The 18,691-nt window shown below is 46.3% G+C and overlaps 2 protein-coding genes across 4 annotated transcripts in view; one reads left to right on the top strand and one right to left on the bottom strand.

Moving 5' to 3' along the window:
• The window catches only part of ZP4 (zona pellucida glycoprotein 4), a 31,765-nt gene extending 27,294 nt beyond the window's left edge, over positions 1-4,471 (top strand). Inside the window, exons 1-12 of one of the 2 annotated variants that reach the window (XM_003208000.3) lie at positions 7-219; positions 577-698; positions 777-879; positions 1,209-1,364; positions 1,713-1,900; positions 2,040-2,137; positions 2,454-2,584; positions 2,775-2,964; positions 3,037-3,184; positions 3,758-3,836; positions 4,123-4,239; positions 4,320-4,471. In XM_003208000.3, coding sequence (XP_003208048.2) covers positions 21-219; positions 577-698; positions 777-879; positions 1,209-1,364; positions 1,713-1,900; positions 2,040-2,137; positions 2,454-2,584; positions 2,775-2,964; positions 3,037-3,184; positions 3,758-3,836; positions 4,123-4,239; positions 4,320-4,420 — 1,632 coding nt within the window. In that variant the 5' untranslated portion in view covers positions 7-20 and the 3' untranslated portion in view covers positions 4,421-4,471. Of the gene's footprint in view, positions 1-6; positions 220-576; positions 699-776; positions 880-1,208; positions 1,365-1,712; positions 1,901-2,039; positions 2,138-2,453; positions 2,585-2,774; positions 2,965-3,036; positions 3,185-3,757; positions 3,837-4,122; positions 4,240-4,319 lie in introns of those variants that run through there. The other variant, XM_010714415.2, reaches the window with a different exon arrangement.
• Positions 4,472-6,028: 1,557 nt separating this feature from the next.
• Positions 6,029-18,691, bottom strand: part of LOC104911952 — a 29,022-nt gene continuing 16,359 nt past the window's right edge. The window contains exons 4-9 of one of the 2 annotated variants that reach the window (XM_010714417.3): positions 16,279-16,465; positions 15,181-15,323; positions 14,012-14,038; positions 12,458-12,576; positions 8,357-8,481; positions 6,029-7,911 (exon numbers count right to left, since the gene is read on the bottom strand). In XM_010714417.3, the coding sequence (XP_010712719.1) occupies positions 8,385-8,481; positions 12,458-12,576; positions 14,012-14,038; positions 15,181-15,323; positions 16,279-16,465 (573 nt within the window). In that variant the 3' untranslated portion in view covers positions 6,029-7,911; positions 8,357-8,384. The remainder of the gene's footprint in view (positions 7,912-8,356; positions 8,482-12,457; positions 12,577-14,011; positions 14,039-15,180; positions 15,324-16,278; positions 16,466-18,691) is intronic. The other variant, XM_010714416.3, reaches the window with a different exon arrangement.

Genomic DNA, 18,691 nt, shown 5'->3' with positions numbered 1-18,691 from the left:
GTGCTTGGCAGGAGAGCAGGATGGGTGTTGTAGGGCAGGCCATGGCTGTGTTTGGAGCTCTGTCCTTGTTGGGGTTGCTTGGTCCCCTTGCTTTGGTTGTGGGGACTTGGAGTAGGCCTTTTGTTGACCCTGACTTGTTGGTTTGTGGCCAAGAGAGCTTGCAGCTCACCTTACCCCCAGGCTGGGAAGGGAATGCTTCCTATGTGCTGACTGCTTGGGGTAAGTGAGGGTGATGTCAAGAGGCTTTCTGGCTGCTGCTGTCTCTATGCAGTGGTGAAGTATGGCTGGAATGTGAAGAGTGCTGGCTCTGATGTGATATGCTTGTAGTTTTAGTGCTACTTATGTAATCTGGGAGCTGTTTACCTGACCCAGCCTTCACGAATTTGAGTAGAATGCTGTGTGAGGATCTATATGGCCTTGGCTGCTAGGTTTCCTTACAGCTCTCTGTCAACACAGGCCTTTTTTGTGATTTGAGATGGCTTTTTTTTTTTTTTAAACCATACAATACAGTTGTAGTCCACTCACGTCTTTAGCATGAGTTGCTGAGTACCCTGTTGCTGTCTCATCCCTTCTTAGATACTGAAGGGAAGGCACATGCTCTGCAGAATGATTCTGGCTGTGGTCTCTGGGTATATGAGTCTCTGGATGGCTCCAGGGTAGTGTCAGTTTCCTACACCAGCTGCTACGTCTTTGGATGGGTGAGTGATTCGGGGATCCTGCTGGGGCTGCAGTGACCACTGCTCTGGCTGCACTGATTATGTATGACTCTCTCCCAGGATGGCAATTACTTCATAATTGTTGGGCTGGAAGGGACAGATGCTGGTGGACAAAAGGTTCTTCATGAAGAGAAGCTGCTTATGTGCCCTGCAGACCTTCCTGGTAAGACTGACCACTCCTGAAGATGTGCTGTCTGTTGCCATGAATGCCTTTTCTTGCAGGTGTCTGTTCCTAGATCCCCCCCTGTGGGGTGGGAAAGGTAGCTCATATCTGGCATCTTGGTGACATCTTGGAGGATGTCAGCGCAAAGGGCCCTGGTTTTCTGGGTACTTGCTTGTCAGCAGGCTTTTATGTGCTCTCTGAGCCATGTTTTACCTCACCTGAGTCTGTGAAACCTCCCTTGACTTGTATGCAAAATCAAACCAGTGTTCCCTGTGCCCTTGATTCCCTGCTACTGCGCTCTCGCTGCAAATTCCTCCTGTTTCTTGCAGCACTGGATTCTCCTAGCAGCGGTGTCTGTTCTACTGTCCACAGCCAGGACCGGCTGCCCTGTGCCTCTTTACCCATCAGCCAGGGAGACTGTGAAGTGCGAGGCTGTTGTTACAACCCTAGGGACAAGGTGAAGACTTGCTACTATGGTAACACAGGTGAGTGTGAATGGCCATCCTCTGATGTGGTAGCTGGCTGGAGTACCTGCTTTCCCTGGCAGAGCAGGATTGGTGTACCAACCATGCAGGTGGCTTACGGCTGTGGTTCTGATTGTCAAGGAAACTCATTCATGTATCCAACCCATAATAAGTATTGCAACAGACTTGGTTTATGGCCAGAATCAGTATTGCTGAGAGTATCTAGTGCTGGTAGCACTTGAACCAGCATTTCTACCTTGCTTTACTCAGCATATGCTCTGGGAGTTATAGGAAGGAGGTCTTACTGCTCTTCTGTGTTTGAGGCTGTTTCTCCTTGGACCTAAGACTGACTCTCTTTCTCCCCCCCAGTGACAGCACATTGCACACCAGATGGCCAGTTTTCCATTGCTGTCTCTCGAGATGTGACCCTGCCACCTGTTATCCTGGACTCTGTGCATCTAACCAGTGGGCGCAGTGCTGGCTGTGTCCCTGTAATGAAAAACAATGCCTTTATTGTGTACCAGTTCCCACTCTCTGCCTGTGGCACTACTTTTCAGGTGAGAGTTGCAGCTGAACTAGCTGAAGCTTGCTGATCTGGAACAACCTGATGTGACTTTGACTATGCACTGGGTACCCTATGGATTTCAAGAAGCCAACCATTGTTCTGCAGCCAAAATGTCTGTCCTGTCATTGCAGGTGATTGGAGACCAGGCCATATATGAGAATGAGTTGGTGGCATCCAGGGATGTGAAGACGGGGAGCCTTGGTTCTGTCACTAGGGACAGCACTTTCAGGTACTTTCAGGCACTGCTGTAACAAGCAGGAACTTGTCCAGAGAGCCTGCCCACAAGTTTGGAATGTACAGCAGTCACCTGAGTAGGCTAGGGACTGGCATGTCTCCAATTAAAGGGAATAAAGCTGGTGCTGATCAATGCCACCCTGTGGACTTGAATCTAAACTCTGAAGAGAATTTTGACTAATTATGAGGAAGCACTGGAGGATACTCTGGAGATATAATTAGCTAAGGCAGATATCAGTTTGTGATCTTGGGGAAAAGCTAGGTAATGCCAGAGTACCTATCTGCCTGACCTGGTGTTCCTGTCCCACCAGGTTACATGTCCGCTGTAGTTATGCCATCACTGGGAGCTTTGTCCCCTTGAGTGTTCAAGTCTTCACACTGCCGCCGCTCCCTGCTGTCTCCCAGCCTGGTCCTCTGTCCTTGGAGCTGCGTGTTGCCTCAGGTGTGAGAGATCCACAGGGCTTGGTCTGGCTTCTTGGTGTGGGGCTCTGCTCTCTGCTGGGTAATAAGGGAGTGAATCCTACTACTGCTTCTCTACCACGCTCAGGACTTGATGGCACAGTTATGAAGAATGCTTTCAGTTTATCTACCTGTTTATTCCTGCTCTAAAATAGCCCTTTTTTCTCACCCAGATGAACGATATAGTTCCTACTACGCTGACACTGACTATCCCATTGTGAAGACTCTAAGAGACCCTATTTACATAGAAGTTAGGATCCTTCAGAGGACAGACCCTGACCTGGTTCTAGTACTCCACCACTGCTGGGCCACACCAAGTATCAATCCTCATCAACAGACACAGTGGCCTGTCTTGGTGAATGGGTAAGTGGCTTGTAAACAACTTTGGGTGTGGGGGAATGACTTGCACTCATTAACTTCTGGCCTCTTTCTCAGGTGCCCTTATTCAGGAGACAACTATCAGACACAGCTTGTACCTCTGAGTACTGCCTCAGGACTACTGTTTCCATCGCATTATCAGCGCTTCACCCTCTACACATTTACCTTTGTGGACTCTGCTTCTGAAGAGGTGCTTTCTGGGCTGGTAAGCTGCCTTCCTGGTTCCCTGGGTTCCTCTTGAATTGGTTTTTATTACTCATACATTAAGTGGTCTCATGTCTTCCCTGAGATGATTTTGAGTATAGGCAATGTATCAGTGGAGGAACGTGGGGGAAAATGAGATTACTGAAATGACAGATCTACTTAAGTGCTAGCTTGCTGTCTAGGATGTGTTGAAATAGTTTAGGGCGTGTGGTCCAACTATACAGATCAAATTTGTAAACTTCTTGGCTAAAATGACTTGGAAGTAGCTTTCTGGACTGTGAATCTGGTGAATTACTGAGCACTTCAGTGATGAACTCTATTGTTTCCCATGCTATCTGTTCAGTGTTCCTGGATCAATCAATACTCCAAACTAGTCCCAGCTGTGTACCTAGGCAGTGCTTACTCAACTGAGCTAATTCTAGGAGTCCAGGAGATGTGCTGTAACGCCAGATCTGATATAGTTTAAAGGCTAAGGTACCAAAGCTGCTATGTTGGCTAGGTTCAGTGTACCACAGCAGGATATAATTTGTCTACAGATATTGAGCAATTCAAGGCTGTGTTGCCTTCTCTCTAGGTGTACCTGCACTGCAGTGCCTCAGTGTGCCACCGGTCTGTGCAAGAGTCCTGCACCAATACTTGTTCTCCTAGAGCCAGTAAGTGTCTTAGCCTTGTTGCATCTCAAGGGGCAGCAGGGCTCTGGTCTCACAGCCAGTGGGTAGGTGCACATGCTGTTCCTTAGTACAGGTTGGCAGGCATTTCCTGCTCCTTTCCTCTAAGGAAGGGCTCTTGCCTCCCTGATAGAAATGCAGGGGTCACCGTAGGCTCCTCTCTCTGTTCTGATCCATAGCAGGCTTGTCTGAGGGTTGAGAAGGTGCCAAAGCCTCCTAACCTTGAGGGCTAGGTATCTTTGTCACCTACAACTCTTTTGCTGCTCCACAGGAGGTAAAAGGAATGCTGAGCATACCCTTAAGGACAGTGCCTCCAGTGTTTCCAGCAAAGGCCCTGTTGTTTTCCTGCAGGATGAGCTAAGACAAGTAGCTGATGTGGATGACTTCAGTAAGTGTGCAAGTGTGCAGTATAAGTATGGACAGTCCCTTCCCCAGCCTGGTTCTAACTGGGGCTTCTCTCATCTACAGGAGCAGCTGCAACCCCTTGGGCTCTGGGTTTTGCTGCTGTGGCTGCTGGGGCACTGCTGAGCCTGGTGTTGGTGGCTGCTGTGCTGTGGTGGAGAAAGTGATCTCACTTGTTACAGGCACCTGTGTTGCAATAAAGTTCCCAAACACATTAAGTCTGTGGGATGCCTTCTCCCTAATCTAGAGCAGGAGGAGTGGAACAGGAGTAAGCCTTGGCACTGTTCTTTTTTGCAAGACAAAATGATCCTGGTGGCTGTTTTCCAAGTGCCATTCGTCTAAACTGATCTTGCTGTCCACCTCTTCTGCTATGGGATTGGTGCTAACTATGCTGATGTCAAGAAGGAGCCTCTGCCCTGTCTTGGGAATCTGCAGGTTGAGCTAGGAGTGATGCTGGGTGGGGTCTGCATTTCTCAGATATCTTTTAAAAATTTATATATATATATATATACTGATCTCGGCTCCTTTCAAATACCAAGCTCAAGCAGCAAAACCAATTAAGGTATTTTTGCATCTGGTGTCTCTTTGGGATATGTAGGGTAGTATGTGGCTATAATGAGGAGCTGGGAATCACCCATTGCCCCCGAGGAAACCAGTTCAGCTGAGGCTGTGCTGCTCTTTCCTGCTATCTCCAGGACAGGATAAGCAGTACTTAGTCTTGTTGTGTTCAGGACAGGAGCAGGTGATGCCCTCTGCCCTATCACGCAAAGGCAGGGGACTTCTCTGGCTGGAGCCATTATCAGCTGAGAGTAAGTCTAACGCCTCCCTTAAGGGAGTGCCTGTTGCAGCTAAATGGTATGCGTGAAGTTTATCTGGGAATGAACTTGCCTGCCTTCTGACCTGTTTTTAGCAGCCTGCGTTATTAATTATAGGGCAATGAGAGGAATAGTGCTGACCACACCTCAGATTAGAAGCTGTCCTCCGGCTCCGCTCTTAATCGTGCGTGCAGGCTGATAGCTAAAGGCTGCGGGAGCGCCCCGTGCCGGGCGGGCAGCAGCGCGGGGCGGGGGTGCGGCTGTCTGGGCCCGGCTGGGGGCTCGATGCTGCCCTCCGCGGGCTGGTGCGTGCGTGCTGAAGCCAACATTCAGCTTGGTGAGGCTAGGGGCTCTAGGTGAGAAGGTGCTTAGGGGCTGTACGAGACTGTGGAAGCTCTTTGGAAGCAAGCCCAGGGCCTGGAGGGGCATTGACGCGTGCTATGGCTGTGCTGCGGCTGTGCTCTGCCGGCGCCCGGCTGTCTGCAAGCACCTCCGGGGGCAGTGCAAGCTCGGGGGTATTCTGTGGGGTACCACATCCCTAAAACGCCAGACTGTAGACGGGGTAGTCGAGCAGTGCTGCTGCTAAATCTAGATCTCCAGAAACACTGGTCCTGAGCACCTGTGTCCCGTGTCCTGGGTGTCTTTCCTCTTCTCTGTGGCAGTGCTGAGCACTGCTCTGCTGTGCTGCCTATAGCTGTCGACACGAAGCCCAGTGCAGCTCTCTGCTATGGAGCTGCTCAAACCAACCTCTACCAGCTGTGCCTGTGGGGCTCCCTAGGGCTGTGGGGAAAAAAGCAACAGACTCTCTAAAGGACCAACTCCTGCTTTGTAGGAGCTGAAGGTGTTGGAAGCCCAGAGGTAAGGTTTCCTTTCTTGATGAGCAGTGCTCACCTGAAAACTGCGCCAGCAGTAACTGTACTCCATCCCTGGTCTTCATTAGCAAGAGATCTGAAACCAGTTATTTCATAAGTGATGATTTTATTATTAAACTTATTAAACTGTAGTACAAGCATATCTTAAAGTGGCAAACTATACAGTATGTTACAGGTTATAAATATAGTTTTGAAAATAAATGATTATATTTCATATAATGAAGTAATAAAAAGAGTGCTAGTTCATCTTAATTTTAAAAACCGTAACACCTATAATGTGAGGAGAGTAGGGGATGGGGAAACACCAGTTCATGACTCTCCTGAAACCCTGCAAGTCCAGTTCTGCACTGATTCATATTCCTCATAGTGTCTGTCCAGGTGGAGGGTGTAAGCTGAGGCAGGATTTTTAGCCCTTGGGATTTATGGAGATATACAGACTATTCACAGAATAATCAAGTCATAAATATCTCTAGCTTTGGATGAAGCTAGCAAGATATACAGTGAATAACCAAGTTTTACAACAGCAGCTGTAATTAATGACAACTGAAATATTAAACACAGCACCTACTTCAGGGTACTAACTGTGAGTCAGCACAAACTTTTTTTTTTTAGATGCTAAATAACAGCAGCTACACTGACCTTCACCTGCATGTTATACTTGCACTGAGTAAACATGATCTGTTGTTCTAGTGAGCAACAACTCTTTGCTTTGTGTTGCTGCTAGAACTGGGCTCAGAGAATCTCAGAAGAGATCCAGCTCTGCCTTGAAGGGCTCCAGCTGCTCTGAGTGAAGGGGAAGCACCTGCTGCTGAAAGGCTAAACCTGCTGAAGTTAGCGTGTTACTGTATCTTCTGAAATCTCAGTTCCCAAGGGTAGACCAGAAGGGATTTTAAATAGCAAGTGCCTGATCGACAATTATATTGTAATCCAGGGGAGTAGCATGTGTCTATAACAAGAGACAAAGTTGGCTTGCTTGAATTTTTACTTCATAGGCATAAATGCACCAGCTCCTACCAGCAAAAGAAAGGAGATCACTGTGGCAGCTGTAGCACCTTCAGAAGCAGATGCTGTCAGTTCTCTGAGCTCTGTGGAAACATGGCAATAAGGCACCCACCAACCATGGCTATAGCATTAAAAAAAAAAAACCTCAAAACCTTGGAAGTCTAAAAGAACAGTCCTAGATACAGAATATAGAGGATGTGTGTGAGTAACTCATCCTTGCAGCCCTGCTCTTCCAGAAGATGGACAACACAGCTTGGCAGAGAGCTGGGCTGCTGGATGGCTGAGATGCTGCCATGCATGTTCCCTCCCAACTCTCTAATGGCCAATTCTTGTAGTGCCGTTCATCATGTTGACTTCTGTGTTAGGATGGCACTGAAATCAAAGAGTGTTTGCAGAAGATGCAGCTGGTGGTGGGTTTGTGAATGGTCCTGGGGGAGAGCTTGGCTTTATGGACTTTTGTTCCTGTTGCATTTGATTAAAACTGCATAGCTGGCGAGGTGCTGCTGGGAAGGGAGGAGTGCAGCCAATGGCCATCTCTGCACCCTGTAATAGATATGGTGCTCCTCTGGCCACTGTGAGGCTGAAGTTCATTCAGCTGTAAGAGGTCCCCAGGAAGCAGTGATAACTTAAAAGCTTTGGTGATTCAGGTAGTACTGTTCCTAGTATAGATAGGAGGAAGAATTAATTATCAAGTCTCATTTAAAAGCCTCTCCTGGTTATGGTGCCAAGATGCTGGCTGCAAGTTTCTTCTTCTGTGGCTTGTGAGTATGCGACAGGTTCAGGAGCGAAGCCATAGGTAGCCGAGCATGCATCTGTCCATTAGACCTTTATCCTCTTTCCTTCTTTCCCTTCCAACATTCAAATCAGAGCTGCTTTGCCAACAGCTGGAGGATGCCGGGTGCGCAAAGCTGCACAAAGCACCCCTGGGCTCTTCTATTTTGTGTCCGTCACTGTTCCCACTTCTCCTTCCTGAAACAAAAACACGTGGTGAATGTGAGGGACTAAAAAGGATTGTTCTGCATTTACCCAGTGGGCTGAGTCTGTTTCTCTTTTAGTTTTTATCATAAGCAGATTGTTTCCCAATATATGTTTGCTTTATTATTTGGGAGTATTTAACTAAGACTGCAGGTAACTGAACTTGCTGCTGCATTTCTTTCTACATTGAACATAATGCAGAATGCTTGTGTAATGCAGGCTAAATGGCTATAATTGCCTAAAATCAACTGTTCTTTTTTTTTTAATAAGAGGAGGGGGCAGAGTGTGTCAATTAACTCAAAGGTATATGGGCTGGTCTTCAGCTGGCATAAATCCATACAATTTGAACTTCAAGAATCTGCTTGTGCCTGTTGGAGTGTGTTTGGATGAGGGAACAGAAATGCATAATTTCTATGCTGAGTGAAAAGGTTTTACTTACTTTACCTTGTCCTCTTTAACTTGGGTTATCAGAAAGGCCATATGTTTTCATTCTTTGTATTTTGCCCCAAAACAATCATAGAGTTTCTCTCAGCTTTCCTCAGCTCTGAAGACATAATATCTGGCCTAAATAAAAAGAAAAATACAATTAAAGTTGACAGCAGTCAGCACACATGATGGTGTTTTTAGCACTAACATGCTGTGCATATGTACTCACCATCTAAACAGCACCCAACCTGCTTCCCCTTGCCAGCCCAAAATTCTAATCCATGTGCTGGCTAAATACTTGTGGGAGCATCGAAGAGAAACCCAAAACACTACAAAATGCATCGTTTGACATGATGTTGCAAAGAGAGAGGAAGGGATTGGTGGCTCACTGTCACAGGGTTAAACACTTCTGGTCTTTAGTAGGAAGTGAGGAATTGGAAAGAACAGGACTAAGCTCACTGCTTAAGCTGTCTCCAGCATTGTTGTTGTTGTTCCTTATTTATTGCTTCCCACTGCAGTAAGTGCAGTGCATCCTGTTTGGTTGTAATGGCTTAGGCCTCCAGGACTTGGGAAAGAAAAATCTTTTGGAACACTTTGTAAAAATAGTTGCTGTTTGAGAAAGAGAAGATGTGTGTTGTGTTTTTGGTGGTTTTTTTTTTTAATGCAACATTTCAAAGCAATTCAAATGTATAGCAAATAACTATCTTTGATTTGAAAAACTGTTCAAATCAAACCACGAGTGATGTGATGCTGATTTCTATTTTCTAGCTACTGATTTTTTTTTTTTCTTCCTAAATGTTGCAGGATTTCTGCTTCATTAATTCTTAAGCCTTTTGTGGTGAAATGGCTGAACTTATGCCTTGATGCTTTAGTTCTATGGCTGCCTCTGCTCCCATGGGAGTAACTTTCCCTATGAAGAGTGCTGCTCAGACCCAGGCCTGCAAACTCTGAGTCATGGGATTTCAGTCTTTGCACAAGGCTGTTCTGGGCAGGGGCTTTGGCATATTGGTGTGGCACTGTACTTCCTAGCTTACTTCACCCTAACCACCAAGTAGCTGTCATACGGATGTAAGCTTTCAGTGGCTGTCAGATCGAAACTAACGTCCTTGCCCATGAAAGATATCATAACTTGAGGTTAGCTCAAGCCCACATAGCTACCTTAGAGCTGCAACTCCTGTAGATAAATAGGTGGATGTATCTGAACAGGAGTACCAGGCGGGGATTATCTGAAGTTTCCCATATTAGAGCCTGCCCTAGGAAGGGATTGCAGATAGCATCAGTAAAGCTCCTGAGCTCAGTGGCTTTTGTGGAAATGGCTGGGACTGCTTCTCAGCTGCAGTCGGGGCGAGTAGCGGGGGACTAAAAGTCTCCCGTGTACAAAAACGATGATGGGGAAAATAAGGGAAAAATATCTCAGAGGCACTTATGTGCTCCTACTTGTACCTGGGTTTCTGGGGACTGGTGGTAATACCAGTCTAGCTAGAGGCAGTTCCACATGTACTTTATAATGTCAGATGGAGCAGCAATAAATTTTTCAAGGTGGGCTCCTGCGGAACTTACAGCCTAGCTGGATTCTCTCCAGTCAGTGTCAGTCTGCAATTATTTATTCAGGGCAAATATTTGACCTTCTGATGCCAGACTGTCACTTGAGAACAGTCTTCTGTCACTGAAACCAGTTCACAGTGCAAAGACAGAGAGTTCTTGTCTTAGGGGTCATTTGAGCTGGAAGTAAGTTTCTTGCTCTTTGTGGAGGGTACATTCTGCAAGGATTTGAGGGAGAAATCTACTTTTCTGCTATGTGTCAGGCTCAGGTCCATGTGCTGTTAAATTCGTAACTCCGTGACCAAGTCATCCATCAGCCTCTTCTGGCCCTCTGAGCAAAACAGACTTTGCAGGAGTGAAAGTGCTACTAGGAAACAGAAAACGAAATGAAAACCTAAGCCTGGTTAGAACAATATATGACAAACCACCAAGGCTTGCACCAGTGTGTTTACCTTGGCAGACTCTGTCTCTCCTGCTAGAAGAACCATATTCTCTCACTACTGTGAGAATTCTTTTGTGGACTTAAAAAAAAAAAAAAAAAAAAAAAAAAAGACAAAAGAAAACAAAGCCACTGCCCTGAAGCAGATCATTCATCATAAACAGTGGGAGCATGAAAGGCAACTTGCTTTGACCTAGTTACAAAAACAAAAACAAACAGACTTTCCCTAATTGCCTGAATGACTCAAGTGGGCCTGAGTGTCAAAGCAACAAATCTGTGCTTCCTTCAGAGCTATATGTTAACGTGGGACACCAGGCTACAGCCTGCTCCAGTTCAAGACCTTGTGAGATGACTCTGAGCCCAAGGAAGCCTGGGTAAGCAAAAGTCAGCCAATTCTGTGTGCCTGCATGCACAAACAGGATCAGGTGCCAGGACAAACATGTTTCATAAATTGTAACAAAGACAGTGACTTTAAATGCTGAGACTATCAGGGCTTCAGTGCTTATGTTGCCAAGAGCTGCAGGCAAGTGAGAGTTTTTTTGCTTTGTTATCATGGTACTGCTGCAGGAGGGGCCTGGCTTTCTGTCCAGCAGCATTTGCAGAGCTGTCGCTGACTTACTGAGGTTCAGTGTTTTATTTTAAATGAGCCAGAGGGTAGCCAGGTACCTAAAATGCCCTAAGAGCAATGTGCCCAGCTTTCTAAGCATCAGCAAAAAGCCCAAAGTCAATGCATTGCTATTGCAGGATGTGTGCTAGAGAGAGAGGCTGAGAGCAAATACGGATAGGGCAGGTGAACAAAGTTGGAAAGCAGAAGAGGGAATGGAGAGACTTCAGGGGCATGGAGTATGGGCAAGGGGTCTATGCCCATATGTAAGAGAAAGCCATTTATTTATCAGCTACAGGAAGCAGCCTGGGAAAATCAGCATGCCAGGTCTCTGGGGCTGCCCAGTTTCAGTCAGGTAAAAGTCATCCCTTTGGCATCTCATTCTGCAGCCTTTTCTATGTGTTTTAGTTGTCCTACATACATGAAAAAGTAGCTCTGTTAGGATCTGTTGGGATGGCCTTTCAGTAGAAGAAAACAAATTTACTTAGGCTGTAATTCTCATCCAGGGAGTGCTGGCAGCATCCTCAGTGCAGCACAGAAAAGACTGTGGGGGGTGGCAGAGACAGCACTTTTCTGAAGCCCACATGGGGTCTCATTTTTTTTTTTCATTTTTAGAGGGCAGGTTCACAAGAGTTTGTATGTTTTCCCCAGCTGGTTTGCCATCTATTTTAGATGGAACTGTTTGATCTCTTTCTGTTTGTGGTCCTTTCAGTTTCACAAACAATAGGAGGAAGCTTGCCTGTTACCGTGTGTTTGGGCCCCAACTAAGCTTCTCCCAGCTGGAAAAATCAGTCCATGAACTACAGAGAGTTTTCTCCAGCTGTAATTACAAAATTTCCAGTTCCCTTGTACATCTTGTAAGGTAGGTACAGTCTATCAGAGGAAACAATAGGATGTTCCTGAGTGGTTAAACAACTGCTGTTTCCCTACCCTTGCCCCCTTGAAAACCCAAAGAGGGCTTAAACACATCCGAGCTGTTCCCCTCGAGGTTACCAAGACCTCAGCTGAAAAAACACAGGGAGATGCCCAGCTCCATGTAATACTCCTGCTTTGGTAAGATACCCAGACTCTTCCTGTTACCTGCTTATAGACACAAACACCACAAATCCACCAGACCAGCTGGGAGGACTTGGCAGGGATGCAGAGAGGATCTGCGCAATGGGTGTTGTTATCACCTTGGATAGAGAGTGCTGCTTACCACAGCTCAGACAGCAGGCTGTAGCCTGCCTGGCAAACTCACCTAAGGGATCAGCACAGATCTCTTAATAGATGTAGTAGTTACTCACTGGAGTGGCCCTTGCTAGTGATGACTGGGTAGGCACCTCCTTAGGGACCCCAATGTTTTTGTTATTTTCACATAGGTAACATTATCCAGTGGGGATCTTAGAGCACCTGGGCAAAGGACTGTGCTGGCCAGGATGCTCTTACGGAAGAAAGAAGGTAAGGAGGGTCTTCGCTCAGAAAAATGTTCTCTAGTCACCACCAGCTGCACCAGCACTAAGTGAAACCCTCCTGCAGCTCTGCCTTACCTGTACAACTGTGGGCAGGATCTCTTCAGAGCAGCAGAGGACAGCCCCAGCTTGCTTTGGTTTCTCAGCCTTGTCTTCCTCATAAGATCTCTCACTCTCCCCCAGGCATGGCTCTCACCCTAGGGAGAAAAAGAAGCTATAACTGGGACCAGAGGTTGATTTCTGGCAGACCTCATCTGGCCAGCATACGATACTCTGGGGTACTCTAGGTTGGTAGGAAGAGGGGAGCTTCCCACTCAGAATACATCCCAAGATAAAGGGATAAAGAACTGATATAGGTCTATGACTCTGCCACAGTTGTGCGTACAGTGCTAACTGTTTTGTGCTGCTTTGTTTTGGATGCATAGGAAGAGCCTTGGTTTTAGTTAAACCTAGCACTTCCCTGGTGAGTGCTGAGTAGCTGCCTAAAGACCTGTTGCACCTCATTGTTACACTGTCCTAAAGGAAAAGAGAAGTGGTTTGTTTTTCTACGACTTACCTGCACTCATTGCGGAGGGGGGAGGGAGGCTTTACACAGCAAGCTACCCAAAAAAGCAGCTTGACTCTCTTTGCCTTTTTATTAGGCCAGGTGCATTGGTATCTGCCCTTCTCAAGGTGTCATTTTTTTGTGGCCCATGAATTGGAAGGCACCGAGCCTTTGTCTCTCTGTCACATTCACAGGCTGCAGCTGTTGAGTGCTTTCATTTGAAATGCTAATGATGGTTATCAGGTCAGGGAGTCTCCTGAGGTCCTCCCTGATGTTTGCTGTCTTAGGATGGTCTCATTTAGACTTATTAACTTGGAAGAAAAAGGTATAAAAAATGTTTTTTTTTTCCTATGTTGTTTTAAATTTCCTAAAATAATGGCTGGAAAACCTTGGGAGCAGAGGGAAAAGATCATGACCAGGGGTAGAAATGTTGCTGACTCTTATTTTGGTGAAATTCTCAGAACCACTGCCACATTTTGGGCCTTATCCTGAGCTGCCATCCCACAGTGCCACCGGCGTAGTACGTGCTCCAGCACAGCTCCGTGAGCCAGGGCCATCTTGGCAGCATGACCTGGCAGCTGCCAAAGCAGAACCTATTGCTGTAATTCTTGAAGCTCTGCTAAATTTCCACTTCAAAACATCAGATGAGGTCATGGGCTCAGCTGAAAACTGCAGCGTTTTCTGTGCTATTGAATTAATTGCCTGTAAGTGAGACTGTTTACTCATGGAAATATCAGGATTAATGTGTGCTGCAGCAGAGTTCTGAAGGCCTCAGCAGCTCTGCACTGTGGGAAGGCAGTCCCTGGCTGTGCCAGAGGTGTCCCAGAAGAGCCAGCACTGTTAATGCCACAAAGGCTGAGCAGTTGCCTTTTCCTGAAAGCTAGCTAGCTACTGCCTATTGTGGGAGTGGGAGAACAATGGAACAAATGCAGTAAGTCATAAAAATAGCAGATGTGATCTGTTACTTTGGCAGAAAACTCCGGGGGTCAGCAAATCTCTTTTTCTATGTAAAATGCTGTGTGCTTTGGGAGCTAGGTGCATGGCAGTGCAGATACAAGCAAAATACATTCCACAAAGGCAGTACTTACCGAGCAGTTCTTGCTGGTGTCCAGACCCTAAAAGCAAAGAAAAATAGACTCGTAAGTACTTTGACAGTGAGACCATCTCAGAGAGCTGGGAACAAGCTGGACACTGTTCTCAGCTCTGCCCTGACTTCACCCTCTTAATCTCTTTATGGTTCTGCCTTTTACATATGGATGATAATCCCTTCTTTCCTTTTCTTTTTGCCTCTTTTTTTAATTCAGACTGCCAGTTCACACACCTATAGCATCTGGAATGGTGTGGGAGGATTCCCATACAGCTCCTGCAGCTGTAGAAGGTAAAGGGGCATTACATGCCTGCAGTACCAAATACAGGAGTGATTATACTAAGATGTGGTTTAGGAAGACTGCGCTAGGATTTGGTTTAAGAAGTGTGGATCTCAGTTCTGCTGTGCTGTGAAATAAGTAATCAGGGCCTCCCATGCACTTAAAATAATGTTCATGTCCAGAACTTTGCTAGACACGGGTCACAGCACTGAGCATCTTTCAGGATATGTCCCTGACAGTCTTTATGGAGTTCATGCAACCAATTTGCAACTTTACGTGGAAATTTCATGAGAAAGTCTTTCCCGTGAGAGACTCACTCCTTCCTCCTTCCTGTGGGGCTGGGAATACTCTGATTAGAGCCCCTGCACTGGTATTTCAGCACTTCTGATCCCCCTTGGAACAGTAAAGTGCTGAGGCAGCCACAAACAATGGGAGAGAGAGGGAGAGGAAAAGCATTCGTTGCAGCTTCCTTGGAATTCAGTGATAGGGCTTCCCTGAAACAAGCTTTGAGGTCTGATGTATTACACAGATATGCTGCCAGTCTGGCAATAAGCTACAGGCTGACCCACTGAAATTGTTATTTGCAGTAACAAACGTGCTTGCTTTAATCTCGCTGACAGTAGTAGTGAAGAACTGACTTCATGCATCAAACTCTTTGGAGTTGGTACACACTAGGTACCTGCTCCCTTCTTGCCATGTTGGCATACTGTCTTTGTTTGAGACTGGGACCAGAAGCATACAGAGCACACTTTCCTGCATGCCCCAGCCCTGGTGGGAAGCAGACAGTGTGGGCTTGTTCTCCCAGTGCCTGACTTTGTATTTGCCTGAGCAGAACTCCCTGCTTCCCGCACAGATCCCACGCGGAGCCTGGCACCAGGTTTATCACTCACCTTTCTGGCTGCAGGATCCTTTGCCTGTCTTTCGGCCATGCCACCACCTTCTCTGAACTCATTTTCCTTGTTCCTATTGTTCGACAACTTCCTGAGCCCTGCTGTTGGATGGCTGTTTCCTGATTCTGGGTATCTCTCACTTCCTGCAATGAAATGCAAGGACTTATATTTGTACTTACATTTCTAAGTAGTGTTCTGGTAGGAATGCCTGTGAACAGTGCTGCCAGCAACAGGATGAGTCCTCTTAGGGCTTAATGACTGACTGAAAACTTTTTGTCTTCATGCCACAACTTGGTGCAAGTAAGGTAAATGATCCAAGCTAGTGCCTGACCGGGGCAAACTTTCTGTTGGCTTTCTCATGGTCTTATTTTCCTCTCAACTCTGCTCTGAAACTGCTAATAAAGAGAGTTTCTTAGTTTTAGCACTAGAGGGCCCAAAGGCCATTTATACAGTCCTGCTAGAAGCTGTGTTGAAGTTCTGTGTTTCACAGGGCTGAACTTGAAGGTTTGAAATAAACCTTCAAGTTTATTTCAAATTTAGTGTGGTGGTTCACATATAACATTTTATCTAGGCTTTTCAGCTGGCTTTACATGAGTAGGCTGAGCCCAGTCATTCTCAGCCTTCTGGAAAAGTTGGTCTCTGGACCAAGCTTTGCAGCTGGGGTTTATTTCCTCTTGGTCTACTGAGCGTGTCATCCTCCAGGAATGTGTTCTGTGCCTGCATGAGAGGGCAGGAGACTAATAGCAGGCATAAAGCTTCCCACCTTAGATAAAACTATATCATGGCTGGGAAGATTTTAAAGCCACGTGGAGGAGCTATACTAATGGACTTGTTCAGGTTTCCAAAAGAGAGAGAGACATTTTGATAATATATTTGGCCCAACCTCTGTAGCCAGACTATAGTGGGCAAGAAATCTAACTTCATGCATGTGAAGGAGCAAGTGTTCAAGGTATTTCAAAATGCATCTTTTAATGGTACAAAACCTTAGTTAGCTGGCACCTTCCTATCTGCCTGTTCTAGGGAAAAGGGAGTTGCTGGTCAACTTGTCTCACCAAGGGGTGACAAATGGGAGGGCAGTTTAGGGGCAGCCAAACTCACCGCGGTAGCTGCTGAGCTTGTCGGTGTTTGCTCCTATTTCTGGGATGATTGAAAGATCAGAAGGGTTTCCAGTCTGAACCAAGAGGCTATGAGGTCTGCTCCTCCCTGCCAAAAATGTCTTCATGTCTTGGTACGAGTTGAGGAACACGCTGGCAGCTCCACAGGAGCAATGCTGCATGAGGTACTCCTACACCAGACAAGAGAAAATATGCAGACTGTGAGGCTGCAGCAGCTCAAGGTAATGTGGCAGTGTGAAGGCGCAGACAGATTGCGAGCATTCCAGCCCTGGGATGCTCAGCCTTGTCCCGAGACCTGACAGGACCCAGATAAGGGATTTACCTCTCTGTAAGGCTGAGCAATCTAGAGTAGCAATGCAGATTTTTTTTCATGGATTCATTAGTGCTTGACTTGAACTACTTGGTGTTCAGCAGCTTTTGGGGTTGTTTCCCAGAAGGAGTTGAAGACAATTTCTAAACACAGAGCTGCTCAGCCAAGGCAGTTGTGTAAATAAACATCCATTATAACAGACTCACATTTTATGATGATCTTATTTGTTTTGGACCATGCACAGACAACAATATCTTGTACTTTCATTGATGGGAGGCCATAACTTGCTAACGTGTTACCAAACACTCCCCATATGTGGTGCTTTGCTGTAGCTAGTACAGTGAGAGAGGAAGCCTTTCAACCTTGCGATTGACAATCTTAATGTAACATCTCATTTGGATATGTTTCACATGGCACTTTGCAGTACCTGAGCCTTTGGGGGTGCTTTGAAAAGCTGATGAAATATGTTGCTTTTTACCCAGGGCATTGACAATCCTTTGTAAAGCAAAGGACATGAAATAACTGTTCCCTATGCTCCTCAGTATCAAGTCTGTACGCAGCCTCTGCCACAGGTGTGTTTGGGAGGTCTTTTGGTAAGTACAGAGGTCATTAAGATGGTGAGATCTAATGGGATCGCAGTAAAGGCAGAGAAGGATACCTCCTCTTTATTAGGATCCATGATTCTTCTGCCAAAAACTGTGTTTTGCATCTGCATGGTGTTTTGCAAAACATTAACAGCTTCTCTGGGCATGACATGTTTAGAAGAGTTGTGACAAGGGTTTCTCAAATTCTCAAAGGGTCTTCAAGCATTCTATCTGGCAAAGGCTTGTCCTGTGAGCTGCAGAGTGCTATCAGCATTCTATGCATAAGCTTCCTAGTGCTTTGTGGAATAAATACAGCTCTATCAAATTCAGGAACCAGCATCAGCTAAATTCTTCTGGAAATGTCATCAGTCTCTGTGGGGTTGCATCTACAGCTCTCAAGAGCAGCAATGGGAGCACATATATCTCCCCAGAAACATCTCCTTATAGCCCCCTAACCCATTTCTATGCTGGGGGCTATGACTTTCCTCGACATGGAAACCTTTCTGTGTTCACAGTCTGCTTTGAGAGTGAATGTGGTTTGGCAAGTAGCTTTAATATGCCCCCTCAAAAAGTCACGTGGACATCAACTGCTATGTCCCATGGCAAATAGTGGTAGTAGTGTTTCTCTTCTATATTCTTAGAGAGAGAGAGAGAGAGAGGGCTTGTGGGACCAAAGAGGATAATAATGGAGAATTACTTGGATGTAGGAGATGCAGGCACCACAGTAATATACTGGGAGAGCATTCAGTTTTATAGATCACGTTGCAAGTGCTGAGTGTTACAACTGGGAGTGCAGTTCCCCCCAGAATATCACCGGACATATGCAGGCAAGAAGGCTGTGTTGAGAGACCTTGGTAAATACTGTGAAGACCAGTTTCAAATATTTACATAAATGCACAGGGCCTTTCATTTTAATGGGAGCTGGAGGATGGGGCACATACACTAGATGATGATTTGACCCTGTATTTGCAGCTTGTAAGGGTTGCTTTGGGCAATGACTCAGTTGTAGAGCTTCAGGAAACGTGCTAACAATTCCCAGGCTCTATGTAGGAGGCTGCATTCCTCTGAGTGTGAGAGATGAGTACATGGAAATGACGAGCCTCCCTGCTCTGCAACCTGACTCACAACTTGGCTTCAGCTCTGAGAAGGAGCTGGTCACCTACTGCAGATGCAGTCCCAGCAGGTGGGAGAGCAGTACCAGGGGAGGAATGACGGTGTCGGAGGAATGAAAGACTCATCACAGCGTGGTGGGAAGAAATAGCTGAGTGTGACAGACCCTTTGCGTTCCTTTGGGGGTGATAAAATAAATGAAAGGGGAGAAAGGGAAGGGAGGCGAAAAGGTGGAAAGCTGGTATGGTGGCCAAAGAAAAGGAACTGAGAAAAAGAGGTGGCGCAGAGCTGAACAAAGTGTTCAGGGTCTGAGAGCATACTGTGTGGGAGGAAGCTGAAATGATTTGAAAATTTAAATCAAATTCCACAGCTAGCTCTGGCTGATTTAAAAA

This window comes from Meleagris gallopavo, chromosome 8 (genome assembly GCF_000146605.3).
Source record: "Meleagris gallopavo isolate NT-WF06-2002-E0010 breed Aviagen turkey brand Nicholas breeding stock chromosome 8, Turkey_5.1, whole genome shotgun sequence".
Classification (NCBI taxonomy): domain Eukaryota; kingdom Metazoa; phylum Chordata; class Aves; order Galliformes; family Phasianidae; genus Meleagris; species Meleagris gallopavo.
This window is presented reverse-complemented; position numbering and strand designations above follow the sequence as displayed.